Source organism: Oikopleura dioica, chromosome 2 (assembly GCF_907165135.1).
Source record: "Oikopleura dioica chromosome 2, OKI2018_I68_1.0, whole genome shotgun sequence".
NCBI classification, from domain to species: Eukaryota; Metazoa; Chordata; class Appendicularia; order Copelata; family Oikopleuridae; genus Oikopleura; species Oikopleura dioica.
This window is the reverse complement of record NC_137292.1, coordinates 2339421-2358394: the sequence shown is the minus strand read 5'-3', so window position 1 is coordinate 2358394 and position 18974 is coordinate 2339421. Positions and strand designations below refer to the sequence as shown.

The window sequence follows — 18974 nt, the reverse complement described above, 5'->3', positions numbered from 1 at the left end:
GCGGCGGTATGCACTGGAAAACGCTCCGATTTCGATTTCATAACAATTTTACTATGAAAAAGTCTCATGAGAATGCAAGCTTTTTTCCTTCTTTTACTTCAATTCGCAAAAGCAGAATGGCAAGAATGGGAAAGTTGGTCAACTTGTTCGGCTGTGTTTTGCGGAAAAGGAGTGAGAACTAGAACTAGAGATTGCAGGCGAGATATTTTTGGCTTGAACAGTTGCTCGAGAGATGGAAAAATTCAGGAGGAACCGTGTAATACGCGCTTGAAAGACTGTACTCATAACTGGGCGCAGTGGGAGTACTGGTCGCAATGCGATGTAACTTGCGGAAAAGGAGTGCATCTTGCTGTGCGTGTTTGCAAAGATTTGAAGACGAATGAAATTGCGAAAAATCCAAGAAACTTGTGCGAAGGCAAATCTAGTCGGACAAAAGAATGCACCAATCTGAGGCCTTGTCCAGAATGGGCACATTGGCAGGACTGGACAAATTGCCCCGTTACTTGCAGAGATCCGATGGGATTGAGAGCTTCACAAGGAATGTTCTTTATGATTTGGCTTTATTTTCTTTAGCGTTGAATGTTCTGATGACAGTTAAAAAATGCGGGTAGGTCAACGATTTTAATGAGGAATTTCACCGCTATAAAAACAGAATTTTCATTTTATTGAATAAAGAATTTCGAAAGTAAGAAGAAGAGAATGTCTTCACGGTCCTGTAGGAAGGTTTCAGTTTGATAAGAATCAGAACAAGAGTTGCTTAAAACGCACCGATTTTCCTCACTAACCTAAGTGTTCTCATTTCATAATCAAGAAATCTAATAAAGGAAGTGGAACTTGTTCTCGCGGCGAAGAGGTTGAAGATCAATTCTGCTCGACGAATCCATGTCCAAGGTTGAGGTTACAAATCTCCCAGATAACGAAATTTTGATAATTTATCATATATATTTGTTTAACAAAATAAACGAAAAAAAAGATTTTTCATTTTAAAAAACTCAAAAATACAAGTAGAAAGTTTTGAAAGTTCGTTTTATTTAAATTTCTCTTTGATCACGCATGAAAGAACCTCAAAACAGGTGGAATTTCTGGACGCAATGGACCGATTGTTCCGTGACCTGCGGGAATGGCGTCAAAACTCGCTCCCGCTCATGCGAGCATGGTGAAATTGGGCAAAATGGATGTACCGGAGATGTTGAATCTGAAATGTTCTGCGCTACAAATATACGATGCCCATATTTTACCGAGTGGTCTCAGTGGTCAATTTGCTCCCAATCATGTCTTGGTGGAACTCGATCGAGAAGCAGGGAGTGTTCTTCGCCAGATGATATGACTCTTGAATGCGACGGAGAAAAGAACGAAGAAGAGCCTTGCGCGACAGGACCTTGTCCTTATTGGGCGGAATGGGGAGAGTGGGGAGCTTGCTCGAACCTTTGCGGTGGAGGGGATATGAAACGAAATCGAGAATGCATCGATGGAAAAGTTGGTGACATTGGTTGTAGCTCATTGAGTCTTGAAGAGTATCAAAAACAGCTCGACAATGCAAAAGCAAATGGAGAAGTGAGCATGAGAGGGCAGTACGCAAACTCCTTTATGTCTTCAATCCAAGCAAATCAAGTCGCAAAACAGATTATGACTCCTCAAGGCGAAGAAGATAGTGATGCGCAGCCAACTCAACCCCCTCAGCCCATCCAACCGACTCCCCCACCCCTTGCGGATGAAGACGCAAAACACTGTAATACCCAGTTATGTCCAGGAGAAGAACCGAAGCAGTGGGCTCCTTGGGGCCAATGGGCCAAGTGGTCATTTTGTTCGAAAAGTTGCGGTGGTGGGCAGAAATATCGGTATCGCGCTTGCCAGGCTTTCACTAGCGATCCGGAGAACTGGAAAAGAAAAATAATTGACAAAAATATGTGTAAAGAAGAAGATGCTGAAGAACTAGCGAGTTGTAATACGCAAAGCTGTCCGACTTGGTCGAGTTGGAATCAGTGGTCTGTTTGCGAAGCAGCACAATGTCTTGGAAAGGGAAAACAGTTCAGAGAGAAGACATGTGTTGGAGGGAATCCGGGAGATGATGGTTGTGATATCAAGGAGGAGTACGAGGAAACGAGGGAGTGTGTTTTTAACGGCTGCCCGCATCCAGCTGAGTGGTACGAATGGTCGGAATGCTCAAAGACTTGTGGAGGAGGTAAGTTTATCACAGTTCTTTTTGGTTATTTTCGAAGGTCTAAGATTTCGCGAACGACCCTGTTTGAATGGAGAGCCTGGTGATAAAGGATGTGAGCAAGAAAAACTAGAAGAGCGAGACTCATGCAAAAATCAATCTTGCCCAAAATGGTCTAGCTGGACAAGATGGACATCTTGTGATGCAGAATGTGGGAAAGGCCACAGAAGAACCAGGCGAATTTGTATGGATGGACATGTCGGTCTTGATGGCTGCTTGGGGCCGGTTGAGAAGAGAAAGAGTTGCTTCCCCCTTTGCGAGAAGGGAGGAACTTGTGTTCCGGACAAGACGTGTTCATGTGATAAATCACTTGGCTGGACGGAAAGGGATGAAAGAGGCTTCTGCAAGAGAAATCAATCTTGCAAAGATTGCTCAAAAAATGCAGTTTGTCTTGAAAATGGGGCCATCTGCAAATGCCTCCCTGGATTCTCTGGAAATGGTCAAAACTGTCGCAATATTGACGAATGCACAAAAGGAACGCATTTTTGCGAGGCACCGGCACAGTGTGTTGATACTGAAGGAAGTTATTTTTGTATTTGCCCCAGAGGCTTCCGGCTTCATCAGAAAAAGGATGAAATCTGTGTTGACATTGATGAATGCGGAGAAGATCTAGCGGATTGTCCCGAGCCAGAATTGTGGAAACTAGCAGGAAAGAACATCCGAGACGAGTTGAATCTCTACACTTCAAAGTGCAAAAATACACTCGGGTCATACGAATGCGCTTGTAACACAAACTACCATCATGTTTCCGGCTCTGACATCTGTCAGCCTTCAGCTCCAGCACTCATCGGATTTGGAAGCAAAAAGGCTTCGATAGAAATTGATGCTTGTTTTGCGAACATTTTCAAAAGCGACATTTCGTGGCAAGTTCCTTTTACTGCCAGAGGGAATCCGACAGTTCAGTTCTTCAAGAAACCGACTTTGTCCATCAAAGCAGAATTGAGAAATGTGAAAAAAGAGGAACCAAAATTCTTGTTTTTCTATCTCTCAGAGTTGCTCGTTGATGAAATACCTCTGAATAATGAATGGAATATGACCGTTGGAGAAATTGAAATAGAAGATTCTCATATCAGTCTAACCACTCTTGCGCCAGAGCCGATGAAGAAATCATTTAACATTTTGTTGAGCAACAAGAAATGTCTAAAGACAATAAACCCATTTTCCTCAAATTTTCAGCATTACTCGATTGTCATCGGAAATGAGAAGAGTAGAAACAGAACCGAACTGATCAAGATGGCTGTGAATCTTCTTTCAATAAGTTATGCGTCAGAAAATATCACACAAGCTTTTCTCCTTGATATCCGCGATTTTCGACCTGATTGGGTCAAGGAGCAAAAAGAAAATTTCGCCCAAAACATCTTCACTTCTCCTGGAAAGATGAAATTCTCTTCTTTTGAAATTCTTTTCCAAGCAAAAACCAAGAATATCACAGAGGAAGTTCAAGAGCTTCTCGACTTCTCAATCCCGCACGAAGATGAAGCCTTTTTCTTAACTTACGAAAGAGAATCGAAAATTGGAGCTCTTGTTGGCCTATTGTTTGTTTCTGTCATGATTATTCTTGGAACAGTTGTGTTCACCATAGTTTCAGTCTGCGAAAGATTTCAAGAAAATCTTTCTCAAATGGTTAATCAGCGGCGAGTTTATGATTCTAAGCAGATTTTCTGGCTACTTCTTCCGATCATTCAATGCTTTTTGAGCCTGGTTATAACTTTCATAATCAACCTGAAAATTCATTCTGCAGACTTAATCGGAATGCAAAAAAGTCTTAGCTGGATGTATCCGTTTCAGTGTATCTTACTCGGGGCTATTTCCGGGTCAGTTTATTTCACGACAATTTACAAACTTGAAGTAAGCAACAAAACAATCACGTCAATCCTTGATTTTTTGATCTTCCTCGGCAGTTCGTTGGTTACAAGAGTTCCAGCAGCCTTCTTACTGTATTTATCCTACACAAGGGCCCTTCCTCCTGTTACCATCTTCCCCAATATCTGCATTGCTGTCTACCTGCTATATACATTGCAAAATATTGTCGTGCTGATCATGGAAAGAGAAAGACTAGAAGAGTTCTTTTATGAACCAGTGGCGGAGATTAAGAAGTTTTGGCGAATATATCTTCTTGCATCCCTTTCTTTCTTACTCATCATTTGCTTCGATACAGTCACTCTCGTCCTCTCAATCGCTGACTGGTGGTTCGCCGGATCATACGAAAGCTTCAACCCGAAAATCACTCGATTCGATTTCACGAAAAATTCGACAATTCTTTCTGATCAACTTGTTCCTTCACGAACCATTTATCAAGACTACTTGCAAGAACTTCATCCCTCAGCTCTACAAGAACTCAGTTCAACAAACAGTGACAGATTTGGGAGGAGATTTGAAGGATGTTTCGATTATGACTATCAGGGGAATGCAATTCTAGCGCCTTTTCGATGCATGAATCGATTTGAAATCGGCTTTCTTGGATATATGATGGTTCAGCTGATAACTCTGACGGTTCTTTTTTGGCTTGTTATCAAGCAACTTCAGTATGAAATGAAAAAAGAGAAGACACCCTTATCGAATGTGCTCCAGAACATTTGGAAGAATAGAACCTCAAACTATCGAAAAAGCTAAACTCTTGTGATTTAATAAACACTATCTAAATAAAACACATAAATGAGAAATTAAAAACAATACGCTGAGATCAGTTCTTGAAGCAGAGAAATGAAATGTGAAGAGCTTCCAGCAGCGCGAGTCTTCCAAAAAGGCGCGCCAATTAGATGTGACTTAAAATTCTATCTCAAGGAAAACAAATGAAAAAAAATAATTGATGAATTAGAGATGAAATGAAGAAACTTTACTTCTAGCTCCCTTTAGCACGATGGAGGTCACGATTTATCTCCGCAAAAGTCATTTATATCTATCATCCGACTGTTTATGAATCATGAGAGTCTATTATTGAATTCTTCTGAAAAATAATTAGAATGACTACTAGTTATATTTTATAACTAGTTAATATGAGTATATTAATATAATATATTATGATAATAATATTAATATATTTTATATAACTTAGATGAAATTAAAAAACTTTTTGCAGCAGAAAAAATCACACTATCCGTTTTTATGCTCATCAGAAAGAGCGTGAAAAACTGAGTAGAAAATTCCTTATTTATGTGGGTATTTTCTAGAGCATGACGTCACAAATGACGTCAGAAGGTTCTAAAAAGGCTAAACCTTGAGTCGACTTTTAACAGGCTTTCCGTTAGAAATTTTCAGTGTTCAATAGCTCAAATAAAAGCTCAGGAAAAATTGAAGGTACATTTTGACGAATTTTTTAAAAAAATAATAAAAAGTTGGCTCTAGAATTTTTCGAAAAAAAAATTTCATCGAAAATGAAAACCCTCAAAAATGAACCTTCAGTTTTTGATAAGCTTTCGTTTGAGCTATCTAACATCGAAAAATTCCATCAGAAAGTCGCTCAAAAAGTGACTCAAAGTTTGCCCAAAATGGCCATTTTCGCCATCTTCTAGCGTCACCTGTGACGTGATCGACTTATATTTCTGAGCCAAATCTTGACCACTCGACTCAAAATTTTACGGGCTTTTTTATGAGCCCAAAAAAGGAGGAAGTCATTTTTTTCCCTGCAAAAAGTTTTTTAATTTCATCTTACATAATACTGAAGTCTTCAGTCTGAAGATTCATAATAACTGAATTTCCTTAAAAATTGTAATTTCTTGAATAAAAATCTCACAAAGGGTTTCTGGTAGACAGTAAAAATACTTTTTAACATTCAGAAATGCCGTATTGGGGAGAACTACCACCCTCTGACGAGCGCGTTCCCGTCCCAATAATCCTCATTCCTGCGAAGTTCCGCGAAGTCTCTCCACAAAAAGAAACCATCATTTCTACCCGTTCTCCTCAGACCTCTTCTTTTCCACCGGTCTCCTGCCGCTTCATGAGAAAACAACTTAGATTCCCAAAGAAAGAAAAAGACGATGAAGAAGACGAAGAAAACACTGTTCCAAATTTGTCGAAAGAAAGTTCATTGGATCAGTACTTTCAGCGATTCAGCCGTGATGAGATTTTTCAGAATCAGAAGAAAAATGACACCGAAGAAAAGTCTGAATTAGAAGAAATTGTCCAAGAGTTAGGGATACAAAAGTCTCGTACAAGCGGCATCTGCGCTCGGCAAACTGTATAGAAAACCTGAATCACAGTCTGAAAGTAAAAGCGCGTAGGCCTAGCCAAGAGCATCAATTAGGGCTTTTTTTGTCTTTTTCATTTGAAAATTATGTAATCAGTCATTTTCATCCCCTAAAAGAGCCTTTATCTCGACGAAAAAAGCTCTGACGCTGCCCTTTTCTACTCGATCAAGCTTCTCGCCCGCGCGCAGGGCTTTGAAGAAGTCCACAAAGACGCAGTTGACCTTCTTGTCGATCTTACGAAGCTCTTTCTCAACAACTTCGGCGAAAGTGCCAAAAGAATTCGTGAAAAAATCGCTAGAATACGCAAAAGTCCGCTGGAGAAAGAAGATTTCATGACGATTTTGGACAAGACTGTTGAAAAGATAGGTATTGTGCCAGAAAAAGGGAAGGGAGTCGAGGGACTGTATGATTGGTACAGAGAAGAACTCGTGACCGGCCAAGAGGAGGAGAGTGAGAAGCCAGGGTCGCCGATTTTCAGGGACGAATCAGCGTTGTGGGACGAAATTCACGCCGAGCACAGCATTCATCGAATTCATCTTGAAGGAAGTCCCATGCGAAAATCAAAGGTTCGTCCGGTCTCTTCAAATTGCAATTTTAACCCAATTTTAAGAAGCAGAAGATCGAGAAAAAAGGCTCAGTGGAAGTAGAAGATGAATTTTCCGCAGAACTTGCCTCTCCTCTCGTTGGAGATCTCGGCCAGGGCGATTCTTTGGGCGCGATTGTGAACGCTGCTCTAGTTTCTGTCGAATCTGATGATTGTCGAAGAGTAGATTCACTTTTATGCACTTACAATGAGGATAGTTCTGATTGCTTACCCCCTCCTGCGCCTTTTTGATAGAATCATCCTTTTAAATAAATCCCAACTGCCTGTTCCTGAAAAACAAACAAATGGAGAATTTAAGAAATCGGCAGTAAAAATCGAGTTGTAAAATGATAATCAGCTTTTTGCGCAACAAAGCAGTTCAAACGTTCGGCGCCTCCGACGTCGCCAATTCCTTTCTACGGGTGACGAGTCAGTATAGAATGAGTCGTCGAAGCAGTACAGATATGATCAAGGGTCACTCGAAAGTCAAGACTGTCGATCATGGCGACTTTACTGTCACTATTGTTCCCTCACTCAGGTTCTTTCCTATAAGAAGGAAGGGCCTAATCAATCTTTCTAGCGACAACTTCATGTACCTCGTGAAGCCAGTCAATTCGAAACGAGCCTTCGCCATCGACCCCGTCGATCACAAACGAATCGCCCACGAAACCATCGGCCTCGGAACTTCTCTTGAGACAATCCTCTGCACCCACCATCACGCTGATCACGATGGAGGGAACATTCCACTGAAGCGACTTTATCCACAGCTAGAAGTTTTTGGCTTGGACGAAAGAATTCACGGAATAACTAATCAATTGGAGAAGAAAGCGGTTCAGGACTTGTCCGTTTGTGGATTGGATGTTAAAGTTCTTCATACTCCCTGTCATACAACGGGCCATAGGTAAATAACTACTCCGCATAGAAGATAGAAAAAGAATTTAGTACGTACATTGTCCAGTCAAGCAGTGGTGAAGCGGCTGTTTTTGTCGGAGATACGTTGTTTAATGCTGGTTGTGGACGATTATTTGAAGGTGAGCGGATTTGAAAAACAGGTTTACTTCAGTAACTTCAGTAAACTCAAGTTTTTGGGTATCAATAATCCTTTTTGACCATGATTAACTACGAAATAAGTGGAATCATCTCCTCTATCTACGTGAAAAATCTTGAACCATTCTTTTAGGAACGCCCGAAGAACTGTTAACTACAGTCGAACATATACTCTCCTCTGTTTCCGATGATGACAAAATGTACTTTGCGCATGAATATTCCGCCTCAAACATCCGATTCGCTCTATCTGTCGATCCATCAAACGAAGATCTCAAGGCGCGACAGAAGGAAGTGTCCGATCTTCGAGAAATCTCAGGCAATCGGTTAAAAATTTGATGTTTTATTCTTATTTGTTTTGAACAGAGAGAAATACCAGAATCCCATCAGAGGAGAATATTTTAAGCACAGGTCTGCTGGAACCAGAGTTGAACCTTGGACTGGAAGAATCGTCGACCATTGGGTTTGAGTTTTTGAACACCACCGGGTCCTTTTCGGGTGCATTTGATCATTGGTGATTGCTAGTAAACAGTTGTTAGTAGAAGCTAGGTGTTTACTGAAAGAACCTTTCGAACGGGCCAGGATCCAAGAGGTTCAGAATTGTAGCCTCGTCGAGCTTGAGCACCGCATCGGACCTTGACGACGTCTCTGTAATGAGCAGGGGTTTTTGGTCGTTGTTGGACCTTTTCGGGGTCTCTGTTTGCCCAGGTCTTTCTTTTGGACATGCTAAGAGGATTTTATTTAGGAAAACGCTCATAGTTGGAGATATTCTGCTTTCAGACTTACTAGTACTCAATATCGAGTCCTGTTGTGTTGTAATATGCGTTCAAATCATCTTCTCCGCACCAGGAAGTGATGACTTCAGCAGCCTGAAATTAAGAATATCAGCCATATCTTTGCCTGTTTTTAAAGACTTACGGAAAATGCAAAAAGACCAAAAGCAAGTTTCATTTTTTTTTTGATATTTCTCTGTCCTGAATATTTCCCGGACTGATGATGATTTAGTTCCTGAAACCGCCGCGTATGGCTTTTTATATTCCCGTTGGAAAACCGAGAGGTTCTGGGGATTAGTCTAAATTAGAAGTGCTTTCACCTGCATTTTCCCTGAGCTCTTAAATTACGGTGTCACTGGATTAGCAAAGACCAGTTAACTATTCCGGCTCACGTGTTCCTTTTTGAGTTTTACAACTGACTTCACGAGAATAAAGAGCACTTTTTGAGGGCTATATTTATTAGGTAGAAAGTAAAAGGATGAGTTACAAGCAGTTTTTCTGATACCAGTCGACGATTTTGTTTCCTCTCCATCTTCGAGCGTTGGGCTTGAGCTTCTGGGTGCCGTTTGGCCCCTTTCGGGTGCACTTGACCATTGGGGCGATCTTTTGGGTTGGGTAACCACCAAGTGGAGTGAAGTTCTCGTGGTTGCTGCCGCCACGGGTGTTGACAGCGCAGTTGACTCGGACGACGTCTCGGTAGTGGGATGGCCCTCGTGGTCGCTTGGCGATCTTCTCCTCGTCTCGGTTTTCCCAGGTCTTTCGGGGCTTCACTCTTAATACGATAGGTTCAAAGGGGGGTCTCAATATCGAGCAAGATCTCGAAGTTTCGTTCAAGAGTTTTCAAAGTTTTCCCTCATTTTCCTTGTTGGAAATTTAAATATCATATGTCATTCCTTTTCCTATAAAATCATAACAAAAATGTTCTCTTTTGGCGGAATTCTCTAGTTTCCCCTTACCGGTATTCAAGAGCAAGTCCTGTAGTCTCGTAAAAATCGTGGAGGTCGAATCCGCACCAGTTGTCAACAAGCGTGCCAAGTGCAATATTGGTACTTGCTTGCGCAGCAAGAACGAGTCCTGCGAAAAACTTCATCGCTTTCTTTTTTCGAAGACAAGTTTCTTCGTTTACCGAAAATGTGTATATGCAAGCGGTTTTATACTCTGATTAGCTAATCGGTGGGGGATTAACCCGTTAGTGATACGACTTCGACTCTCATTTGAACGCGAGAGGGGGTAAGAGGTTAACTCCGGTAACTCTGCCTTGATGCGTCTTTTATCTGAATCTACTCTTTAATTTGAGTTCAAGAGGTTTAATTTCCTGCTGAAGGCAATGAAGAATGTACATATGGGTTGTATTTTTCTGAAAGAAAGGAGTGGTTTTTGTTTTGTATTCAATTTATTTTTTATGAAACATCAATATACGTATATATAATTTTTCATTTGGTCATTTGGTTATATTGTTGTTTTCTTTCATCTTGACATTTTACATACAGGTTGCCTGGTACCACTGGAGGATCTTTGATCGGGCGTATCGTCGGGAGTTGGGCTTGAGCTTTTGCGATCCGCTTGGTCCTTTTCGGGTGCATTTGACCATTGGAGCAGCCTTCAGAAAATAGTTAGTGAGTGAAAATATAAGGTAGTTGTTTTACCTTTTGGACTGGATAACCACCCTGGGGATTGAGGTTCTGTGGTCGAGCTCGGCCCTGAGCGGCACACTCAACTCGGACGACATCTCGCCAGTGAGAGGGTCCTCGTGGCTTCTTTTGGATCTTCTCAGGGTCTCGGTTGTCCCAGGTCTTTCTCTTTGTCAAACTGAAATGGATCTTTTAAAATTTCTATCAATATCAAAGGATCTTATCAGTAGCCATAATTTCGAAGGAAAAAATCCCATAGAAAGTTCACATTACTGAGAACTACTCCCTTAAATAAAGGGTTTTAGACTTACACATAGTTGATTTCGAGACCAGTTGTGTCGTAGGCGGCGTTAAGGTCAGCCCCGCAGAACTCGGTGACAACTTCTTTGGCCGACTAAAGAAAATTTATTATTCGAAAGTCCGGGTATCTTTATTTTGCTTCTCGAATCAATCTTCTCTGAAAAATCACTTACAGCCAAGGCGACGAGACCAGCAACAAGTTTCATTTTCTAGCTTTTTTTTATAAAACTCGAATTTGTTGGTTCGAGTAGTATGATTTCTGAGCGGCGTATTCTGCGTTAAATACGGCATCGTGAAAGGAGAGAGGGCGCTCGGATTACGCTGGGATCTTTCGAGAGCCAAGGCACTAGGTGGAGTTAATGTCAAGACCAGCGGATTCGCACGAATGCTCGCGCGAAAACGTTTTCAATGATCATGAAATTTCACGAGTATTAATCGTAGATTTAGGCAAGCATAAACAGCAGTGGATCAATTTACATTTTTTTTATTGATAGGGGTCCCAGCCTGGGGATCGACGACAATTGGCCTGCTTTCATCGGGTTTCATCAATTTACCTCGATCGAGGAGACTCCTAATTGCCAACCCTTGACTTGGACGAGATTCGTTCTGATCAAATATCTTCGAAATAATATGGAACCAAAGCAGATTAATTTTCCCTTTTCAAAGTAACCATACAAAATTATAAATACAGCGAGATGTTGGGTCCATTCCATATTCTGTTCAAAATCCGGGTATGGCAAGTCGAATGAAAATATATTAACACTGTTATAGCAATGTTATGATAGCCAATTTTATAGAAAACTATTAATGCTTGTATCTATTTAAATTTGATTAATATATTTTCATTCGACTTGCCATACCCGGATTTTGAACAGAATATGGAATGGACCCAACATCTCGCTGTATTTATAATTTTGTAGGGTTACTTTGAAAAGGGAAAATTCATCAGCTTTGGTTCCATATTATTTCAAAGATATTTGATCAGAACAAATCGTCATGAGCAGATTAGCCTCGCCGTGTCTTGCCTTAGAAGGCGAGATTGTTAACTATTTCGTGTTTCTTCTAGTTGTATTGTATTCAATTTCAAACATCAAATATTGAAAAAGATGCTGATGAAAGTTGCCAAGGCTTGAATTCTGACTACTCAATTTCGAATAGAAAGAACGTGAATTGCTAAGCCCCGCTAAGGCTGAGTTCAAGCCGCCGCTGGCCTAGGTCAATCCGAAACACTATCGTCAAGGGCTTAACCCAAGAGCGCGAGACAGAAAGTAAAATCGGATACACTTGATTCCCCGATTCGACGTTTGTCATTTTTTGCAATTCAAAATAAATCGACTTTGGAGTATTTTCCAACCGATGAAATAGAACCAACGACCCCATCGACATTCGGGGATGAAAAGAAAATCAATCCATTTTTGAGATATCGCGAGGAAGCCCTTAAAACTGCTACTGGAGGAAAAACAGACGTCGAAGTGATTGGAAAGACGCGACAAATGAAGGATAACTTTTAATTCCGTTTCTGCAAAAAAACCAATTAATTTTTTTGCTTCTTGATTACTTGTTATTAAAATGATCGTTTAGGTTCAGATTAAAAATATACAGTAATGGTTCTCTCTCTGTCTCAGGTTGACAATTTTGTGTCAAGAGTAATTGCATCTGTGTTTTGCATGAAATCTGACTGTGAATTGATTTGCTGCATTTATGTGTCTAGCATTTTTTAGTTTTTTTTAACTAAAACAGTAGATCTAAATTAAAACAGGAAGCGTTTTTTTTGTATTATGAGTGAGTCCTCTTCTTTTGACGTTTGTGTTAGTTTTTGAAATGTTAAGTCGCTATCTTTTTCCAAAGAAATTTCAGATAAAAACAGTGATTTTCGATTGCGATGGGGTTTTATGGAAATCGTCTACTGTTCTCCCGGGAGCCATCGATACCGTGGCCGAATTAAGGAGGCGCGGAGTCAGGCACCGTTCGACGATCGATTTGAAACTCTACTATTGAGAAAATTCTTCAATTCTATCCTCTTTTTGAGAGAAAGATTTGAGAACGAGAAACGAAAGAATCATTTTCTTCACGAACAATGCTTTGAAAACGCGAGCGGAATATGCTGGCAAGTTGAAATCTCTTGGCTTTAGGGACCGGCTCATGACATTTTTAAGAAACTTGAAGGAGAAAGAGAAACTTCTCATTTCTCCTGCATAATTTTAGAGCCGCATAAGAGTGCTGAAGAATCAGAAGTGATATGTCCAAGTTTTCTAGCGCAAAAGTTCTTTGAGAAGAATCTGAAGAGGGGGAAGAAAGTTTATTTTCTTGGACCAAAATGTTTGAAGGAAGAATTGGAGGCAGTCAATATCAGGCTCGTTTTTTGAAAATAAGGGTATCCAAGCGAGAAAAATGTGGATTGTGCAAGTTGTTTCTTGTCGTATTTCGAAATATACAACTTCCTGTAATAAAAATAGCTTCAATTTGAAAATGGACTTCGACCCCGGGCCACTAATTATGGCCCCATTTTAGAATAATTTATTTTTTTTTTAATTTTCTCTTTTTGAGAAACGAGAAAAGCGTTCTTTTCGATGATCGAGCCTTCCAGCTGCCCAGCTTTGACGAATTAGAAAGAATAGAAATTGACGAAGATGTCAGTCACGTGCTCGTCAGTTTCGATAGAGATGTGACGCTAGACAAGATTGTCAAAGCGGCGGAATATGTCAAAAGAGGAGCCGTTTTTATGGCGACGAACTTGGACTCGGTTTTGCATCTCAAAGAAAAGGTTCAAAGACTCGTTAATAGGGTGTTTTTTACGAGTAGTTATACGCATTTTCTCACAACTTAGAATTTATATCTTCCTATGATGGCGGTTTTATCGCTATCAGTTAATCTCTAAGAAAAGAAAAGATAGAGAAAAATCAGGAAAAAAGGTTTTTTGAAAATTTTGAATTCAAATTTTTAGCCAATCAAAATGTTAACTTTTTGGTTCGAAATTTAGCCGATTTCGGCGTAAAAAAAGGTTTGAATACCGACTTTAAGTCCAGTATCCACGACTGGTAGCTGTAACATCAGACCAAGAAAGTGCGACCGCTCCCTTTTCTTTCCCAAAAAAGCGCTAAATTGAACCTGCTTTGTAAGTAACCTGCTGATCCCCGACGTCGGGCCCTGTGTAGCGATGATCGGGACCTGTTCTGCATCGAAATGTGAGATAACACTTGGGAAACCGAACACTTTCGGCTGCGACTTTGAGCCGCTAAAGTCCCTCGCCCCCGAATCGACTCTGATGATCGGCGATAATCTTGAAACTGATATTAAATTCGGCAAAAACGCAAACTTTTATACCGCGCTCGTGCTCACCGGCCACTCGCAGAGAGAAGGAATCGGGTTTTTCGGCTCTCATTTTTGATCTTTCTAAAAGGCGATCTGCCGCGGATCAGACCAGTTAATCGCCGTTTTAGAAGAATTCTGAGTAGTAGTACTACTGCTTATTTTCTTCGCAAAACGACGAAATCTTTTTTTTTTATAAATTACCAGGAGACACCCTTTTTTTATTCTATCAAAGTAAAGTTAGGGCAATCCAGAGTGTCTTAACTATCTTTTGATACGATCAAATAAGGGCGTCACTATGAACATGTTGAAAAAAAGCTGCTTTGAAATTGTGCTTTTTTGCCGGGAAAAACCCCATTTTTTGACCTTGATAACTCAACAGTTCAACCAGATATTGTACTCAATTCAGTTCACGACCTTTTCCAACACTAGAATCTTTCAATTTTACTTCAACTCAGTTTCCCTCCTTGAACTCAAGCAACTGTTACTCATCTCCATATTCTTTCAGAGGACAATGAGTCCAAACCGGCCCCTGAAACGGGGGTCGCAAAATGAGACTCCCTCGGAAAAGAAGGTCCAGGACATCACCATCAACGCATTCTACGAGCCGCACACTGTCACATTTCTTCTGCTTATCGCTGTAAGTAAATGGTGATCAAAAATGAGGCCATAATTCCTGTTTCGACCAGACGATCTCACAAAACTGTCAAAGGTCAACTTGTAAAAAATGCAAAACTAGACAATCAAAGATCGAAATCGAAGGTCTCTAGAATCACTTTCACTTTCGATCTTATTTTTTCATCTCAGACAGACCCATATTTTGACAGTTGTCGCATTTTCTCCTCATAAGCGAAAAGCTGCCTCTCCCAGGGCGCTTTCTTCTGATCAGCTCATAGTTTGATCAGCAAGCGCTCATATGAAAGATAATTGACCATATATATAATTAATCAATTAATTCCTGTCTAAACTTCTTCTCATATGGAAGAAGCAGAGTCGAGAGAAAGTAAAAATGATGTGGCAGAGATTATTTCTGCGCAAAGCACCGTTTTGTCAACCCTTTTAATTGGCGTAAGTTCGGATAAGGCTATTATAAGCTTCTAGCTCGGCTCTGTCTGTGTGCAAATTTGAGTCAGGGTCGAAATTCGGACTCCGAAGAATGAAAAGCCGCGTTGCGGCTTCGAGAAATAATCCTCCCAAGAAGCTGTTCCTTGTGAATAAAAATTGTTCTTTAGGTGAGCCTTGGGTACATCTGCCTTACCCGTTCGGACGAGAATGAAGAATCGAACATCTTCCACGGGCTGATAACATGCGCTTTGGTCGTTGGAGTACCGATTTCGATCATGCTCTTCCCAAACGGGCCCTTTACCCGGCCGCATCCGATTCTTTGGCGAATCGTCTTTGGGGCGCTATTTTGCTATATGCTGGCGCTTGTTTTTATGCTCTTCTGCAGCATGTCTCAAAGTAAGAAAATTTAGTATTACATGTTAATAAAAGAATTCTAGTTCGCCGAGCAATGATCTTCATCGACCCCTCGTTAAAAGATGCCAAGCGGGAAATCGACATGGTCGAAGCTTACGCTGAGGACTGCTCAAACGTTACTTTGGAGACGATTTGGGCCTCATTAGACATTTTCGCTTTCGCTCATTTCTGGGGATGGGGAATGAAGGCGCTTATGATTCGGTAGTATTTTGGTTGGGGCGATCGTTCACGCTTGTTTTAGGAACTATGGAATTTGTTGGACTATTTCAGTTACGTGGGAGATTACCGAAGTTATGTTTCAGCATATTTTGCCAAATTTTAAGGTAAATTGCTATGTAGCAATAAATGTATTTATTACGATTTTATGTAGATCCATGTTTTTAGTAATCAGCAATGAAATCGTCCAAAGTTTAGATTTGTTCTAGATGCGCATGAAAATTGGTTGAAATGATAGTAACACAGATGAAGAGCATAAACTTGATCTTACGAGACTCTTTGTAGTTTTTCTTAGCCATTTTCAATGGATGCATTTATCCATGCAACAGTCGTAGCGGGGCCAACGGTCGGGTCGTTTTAGCTTCTTTTGATTATTAGTCAACATCCTTCAAAGAGTAAAATTTAGGAATGCTGGTGGGATCACTGGATCCTCGACGTCGTTGTCTGCAACGGCGGAGGCATTTGGCTCGGCATGATAGTCGGCCAATTCCTCGAACTACGCCGTTACCGATGGGAGAGCGTGCTCGAAATCGACTCGCGGAAGAAAAAGTTCAAACGCTGCTTGCTTCAATTCACGCCCGAATCGTGGGGAAGAATGGACTGGATCCATGGAAATTATCGCCACCCGATCGGCAGAACACTTGCCTTGTTTATCATCATGATGCTCTGGCAGATTGTAGAGCTCAACACCTTCTTTTCGAAGCACTTTTTCAGATATCCAGGTTCGACAACTGTTTTCTAACACGAAATAATGTCTTTATTTACTCTTTCAACCTCAAAAACCTCGATGACCAGAGCCCATCAAAGCCTAAAAACGATCAGAAACCTCTTAACCGTTTATTTTCAGGACACAATTGGATGTGTTGGGGTCGAATTCTCTTCATGGGCCTCTGCTCAATGCCTGCCATCAAGCAGTGGTACATCTACGTCACGGATCCTCGATGCAAACGGCTTGGGAATCACTGCTGGGTAAGATCTCCTTACAACTCTCCATTTCATCGTGTTCTCTAGCTGTACATCATGACTGTCCTTGTTGAAACGCTCGTCCAAATCAAATTCGGCTTCGAAGAGTTCTCCCGCGCCAACATCAGCTACATCATCCAATGGGTTGTCATCATGTTCATCGGGGCTTTCGTTGGTCTCATGCTGAACGTCTACTCTGGCGTCTACTACCATCCAAAGGGCTACCCAGCTAATGAGGACGAAATCGAGCTCGATGTGAATATCAACAAGCAGCAAAGTTCAAAGAGAAGCGCGAAAATTGACTAAATTTCGGACTAAAAATCTGTCTTTACCTTTTGAAGCTCCATCAAAATCTTCTCGTTACAGTTGCGCTATTATAATATTAATTTCAGATCATTAAATAATCATTTAGACTTTTCCAATAATTAAAAAAACCAAAAACAAGGTCCACTAGAGTTCAAAAATTTATCTCAAACGCTTCTTCAAAATTAAAAGTTTAAAACTTCTTAAATTCGCACCAAAATCGAAGGCACTGGTTTGCCAAATTTACAAGTTTTAGTTGATTTTCTTCTCACTACTTTTGAGTGAGTATTTCTCAGACTGCTTGACAGGGTTGTTTCTTTCTTTTCTCTGCCACAAAGGTTCTTTTTGAAAAACCTGTTGATAGAATTGCAAGTTAATAAATATTGTATTTATCCGTTGAAACAATCTAGTGTCTATTTCAATTTAGCCATTTTTCATGAGCAAATATTGATCCTCAGACAACAATAGGTCTACTTGACTGAAAAAACTCGTGTTCTGAAATTATCACAGCACGATAGTATTTTTCAATTATATTTGCAAAAATCAGTTTGACAAACTCTTCGCTAAAACTTGTAAGAGAGGATGATTCATACGTTTTCTAGCTCTCATTTTTGCATCAGAAATTACTCCTTCTGAATCATCAACGACTTGAGCCACGAGGCCTGGAGCTTTAGGCCACGTCGCCTTTTCTTTTTAACCCGCCATTTTTCGTCTAAAATCATCAAACCAAAAATCCTCTTTTCAGATTCTAAATTACAAGTACCAAAAGAAATAAATAGAGAAGTTATGCTTGCGGAAATTCTAACAGTCGCCCTCCTTGGGTTTGCAGACGCGCAGCAACGGGTTAAACTTAAAAATGTGGATGTTTTAACCCTCTACGCTGGTAAAATGACCACCGGGCGAAGATCTTCTCCTGTTCCTCAGCTTCAGGTGAGTCTGAGTCCCTAAAAATGCTTTATCAATGAATTTTTACAGTGTATGGGAGGCTCTGCAGGCTGCTCAGCGTTCGTTCCCTCCGTCGTTCAATGTTACAATCGCGGTACAGATGGCCAGGACATTCAATGGGAGTGCAAAGCTGACATGGAAATGAAGTACAAATTTGGCCAGATTCGAGTCACCGGCGAAGGCTTCGATTACCCCGATGACCCGTACATTCTCGCCGGTAGTTGTGGCTTAGAGTACACTATTGATCGCGTTGGCGGATCGACTTCTAGCTCGAGCTTTGGAGGAACGAGCTTTTGGAGCAGCAGCTCTGAAGATTCTGAAGAAGGTTTGTACCCGAACTTATTCTGACTGCGCCCCTAAGTGACTGCAATAAAAACGGAAGATTATCAATTTATTCAGGTTCTTGGGCTCTCTTCATAATAATCGCATTTGTTCTTTACCTCCTCGTGACCAGCTTCAATAACGCCAATTCTGATGACCGACCCCCTCCTTACAATCCCGATTTCATCCCTCCCGCAGGCACCAATCCTGGAACGAACAACACTGGCTACTTTTCTGGCCCTGGTCGTGGCTCCTCGTCTTCTTCTTCTGATGGCCCTGGGTTCGGAACAGGTTTTGCCGCTGGAGCAGCGACCGGTTTTGCAGCAGGAACTGCGAGTGCGAATAGGAGAAGAAATAGAGGCTGGTTCGGCGGAGGAAACAGCTGGTTTGGCGGAAACAATTGGGGAACGAATAACAGCTATTCTCAAGGATTTCATGATGGTAGACGGTAAGAATCTGACGTTTTATTTATTTCTGACTACTTCTTTCTTAGATCAAGTCCTTCTCCACGACGAAGCTCATCTCCTGTCTCGACAAAAACAGCTTCTGGATTTGGCGGAACAAAGCGCCGTTGAGTTAAAAGTAAAGCCAATAGTCACTTCTATCTCTGTACATAACCCTTACTGTCGATGTGAATCAAAATGCGTTCAACATGTTCCATTATTTTAAAATTAAGAAATTGGCAATCAGACCTTCAGGGGT

The 18974-nt window shown here is 41.0% G+C and overlaps 6 protein-coding genes across 7 annotated transcripts; 4 read left to right on the top strand and 2 right to left on the bottom strand.

Annotated features, from left to right (window-relative positions):
* Positions 1-72: 72 nt before the first annotated feature.
* Positions 73-7240, top strand: LOC145697589 (SCO-spondin-like). The gene is made up of 5 exons (XM_081774810.1): positions 73-542; positions 1074-2182; positions 2220-3753; positions 6545-6971; positions 7016-7240. Exons 1-5 carry the CDS (start codon positions 73-75, stop codon positions 7238-7240), a joined length of 3765 nt encoding a protein of 1254 aa, XP_081630936.1.
* LOC145700365 (hydroxyacylglutathione hydrolase-like) lies at positions 6498-12512 on the top strand. Its single transcript, XM_081777625.1, has 6 exons — positions 6498-6971; positions 7016-7526; positions 7569-7889; positions 7931-8019; positions 8169-8351; positions 12102-12512. Exons 2-6 carry the CDS (start codon positions 7336-7338, stop codon positions 12245-12247), a joined length of 930 nt encoding a protein of 309 aa, XP_081633751.1. The 5' UTR covers positions 6498-6971; positions 7016-7335; the 3' UTR covers positions 12248-12512.
* On the bottom strand, positions 9260-9989 carry LOC145700367 (uncharacterized). Its single transcript, XM_081777628.1, has 2 exons — positions 9762-9989; positions 9260-9577 (listed from the first exon to the last, which is right to left on the bottom strand). The coding sequence occupies exons 1-2, from the start codon at positions 9893-9895 to the stop codon at positions 9289-9291; spliced, it is 423 nt and encodes a 140-aa protein (XP_081633754.1). The 5' UTR covers positions 9896-9989; the 3' UTR covers positions 9260-9288.
* LOC145700368 (uncharacterized) lies at positions 10180-11049 on the bottom strand. Its single transcript, XM_081777629.1, has 4 exons — positions 10910-11049; positions 10748-10830; positions 10452-10614; positions 10180-10405 (listed from the first exon to the last, which is right to left on the bottom strand). The coding sequence occupies exons 1-4, from the start codon at positions 10940-10942 to the stop codon at positions 10286-10288; spliced, it is 399 nt and encodes a 132-aa protein (XP_081633755.1). The 5' UTR covers positions 10943-11049; the 3' UTR covers positions 10180-10285.
* A 2014-nt stretch (positions 12513-14526) lies between the features above and the next one.
* LOC145700362 (phosphatidylserine synthase 1-like) lies at positions 14527-17398 on the top strand. Of its 2 annotated transcripts, none has more exons than XM_081777617.1 (7): positions 14527-14685; positions 15278-15506; positions 15548-15725; positions 15766-15847; positions 16147-16462; positions 16588-16709; positions 16752-17398. In XM_081777617.1, exons 1-7 carry the CDS (start codon positions 14560-14562, stop codon positions 17007-17009), a joined length of 1311 nt encoding a protein of 436 aa, XP_081633743.1. In that variant the 5' UTR covers positions 14527-14559; the 3' UTR covers positions 17010-17398. The 2 variants fall into 2 exon arrangements, with proteins under 2 accessions (XP_081633743.1, XP_081633744.1); XM_081777618.1 differs by lacking the exon at positions 14527-14685 and adding an exon at positions 14954-15113 and having other exon boundaries at positions 16752-17397.
* Positions 17399-17715: 317 nt separating this feature from the next.
* On the top strand, positions 17716-18951 carry LOC145700366 (store-operated calcium entry-associated regulatory factor-like). Its single transcript, XM_081777626.1, has 4 exons — positions 17716-17936; positions 17982-18276; positions 18351-18720; positions 18766-18951. The coding sequence occupies exons 1-4, from the start codon at positions 17793-17795 to the stop codon at positions 18845-18847; spliced, it is 891 nt and encodes a 296-aa protein (XP_081633752.1). The 5' UTR covers positions 17716-17792; the 3' UTR covers positions 18848-18951.
* Positions 18952-18974: the final 23 nt, after the last annotated feature.

Coding starts and splice junctions, on each gene's coding strand:
- LOC145697589 (XM_081774810.1), top strand. CDS start 73: ATGCAAGCTTTTTTCCTTCTTTTACTTCAATTCGCAAAAGCAGAATGG. Junction 543..1,073: donor TTGAGAGCTTCACAAGGAAT/GTTCTTTATGAT, acceptor ACCTCAAAACAG/GTGGAATTTCTGGACGCAAT. Junction 2,183..2,219: donor CTCAAAGACTTGTGGAGGAG/GTAAGTTTATCA, acceptor TTATTTTCGAAG/GTCTAAGATTTCGCGAACGA.
- LOC145700365 (XM_081777625.1), top strand. CDS start 7,336: ATGATAATCAGCTTTTTGCGCAACAAAGCAGTTCAAACGTTCGGCGCC. Junction 7,527..7,568: donor ACTATTGTTCCCTCACTCAG/GTTCTTTCCTAT, acceptor CAATCTTTCTAG/CGACAACTTCATGTACCTCG. Junction 8,020..8,168: donor TTGTGGACGATTATTTGAAG/GTGAGCGGATTT, acceptor CCATTCTTTTAG/GAACGCCCGAAGAACTGTTA.
- LOC145700367 (XM_081777628.1), bottom strand. CDS start 9,895: ATGAAGTTTTTCGCAGGACTCGTTCTTGCTGCGCAAGCAAGTACCAAT. Junction 9,578..9,761: donor GGACTTGCTCTTGAATACCG/GTAAGGGGAAAC, acceptor TATCGTATTAAG/AGTGAAGCCCCGAAAGACCT.
- LOC145700368 (XM_081777629.1), bottom strand. CDS start 10,942: ATGAAACTTGTTGCTGGTCTCGTCGCCTTGGCT. Junction 10,831..10,909: donor CTGGTCTCGTCGCCTTGGCT/GTAAGTGATTTT, acceptor AATTTTCTTTAG/TCGGCCAAAGAAGTTGTCAC. Junction 10,615..10,747: donor GGTCTCGAAATCAACTATGT/GTAAGTCTAAAA, acceptor GATCCATTTCAG/TTTGACAAAGAGAAAGACCT.
- LOC145700362 (XM_081777617.1), top strand. CDS start 14,560: ATGAGTCCAAACCGGCCCCTGAAACGGGGGTCGCAAAATGAGACTCCC. Junction 15,726..15,765: donor ATGAAGGCGCTTATGATTCG/GTAGTATTTTGG, acceptor CGCTTGTTTTAG/GAACTATGGAATTTGTTGGA. Junction 15,848..16,146: donor ATATTTTGCCAAATTTTAAG/GTAAATTGCTAT, acceptor AGTAAAATTTAG/GAATGCTGGTGGGATCACTG.
- LOC145700366 (XM_081777626.1), top strand. CDS start 17,793: ATGCTTGCGGAAATTCTAACAGTCGCCCTCCTTGGGTTTGCAGACGCG. Junction 17,937..17,981: donor CTCCTGTTCCTCAGCTTCAG/GTGAGTCTGAGT, acceptor GAATTTTTACAG/TGTATGGGAGGCTCTGCAGG. Junction 18,277..18,350: donor CTCTGAAGATTCTGAAGAAG/GTTTGTACCCGA, acceptor CAATTTATTCAG/GTTCTTGGGCTCTCTTCATA.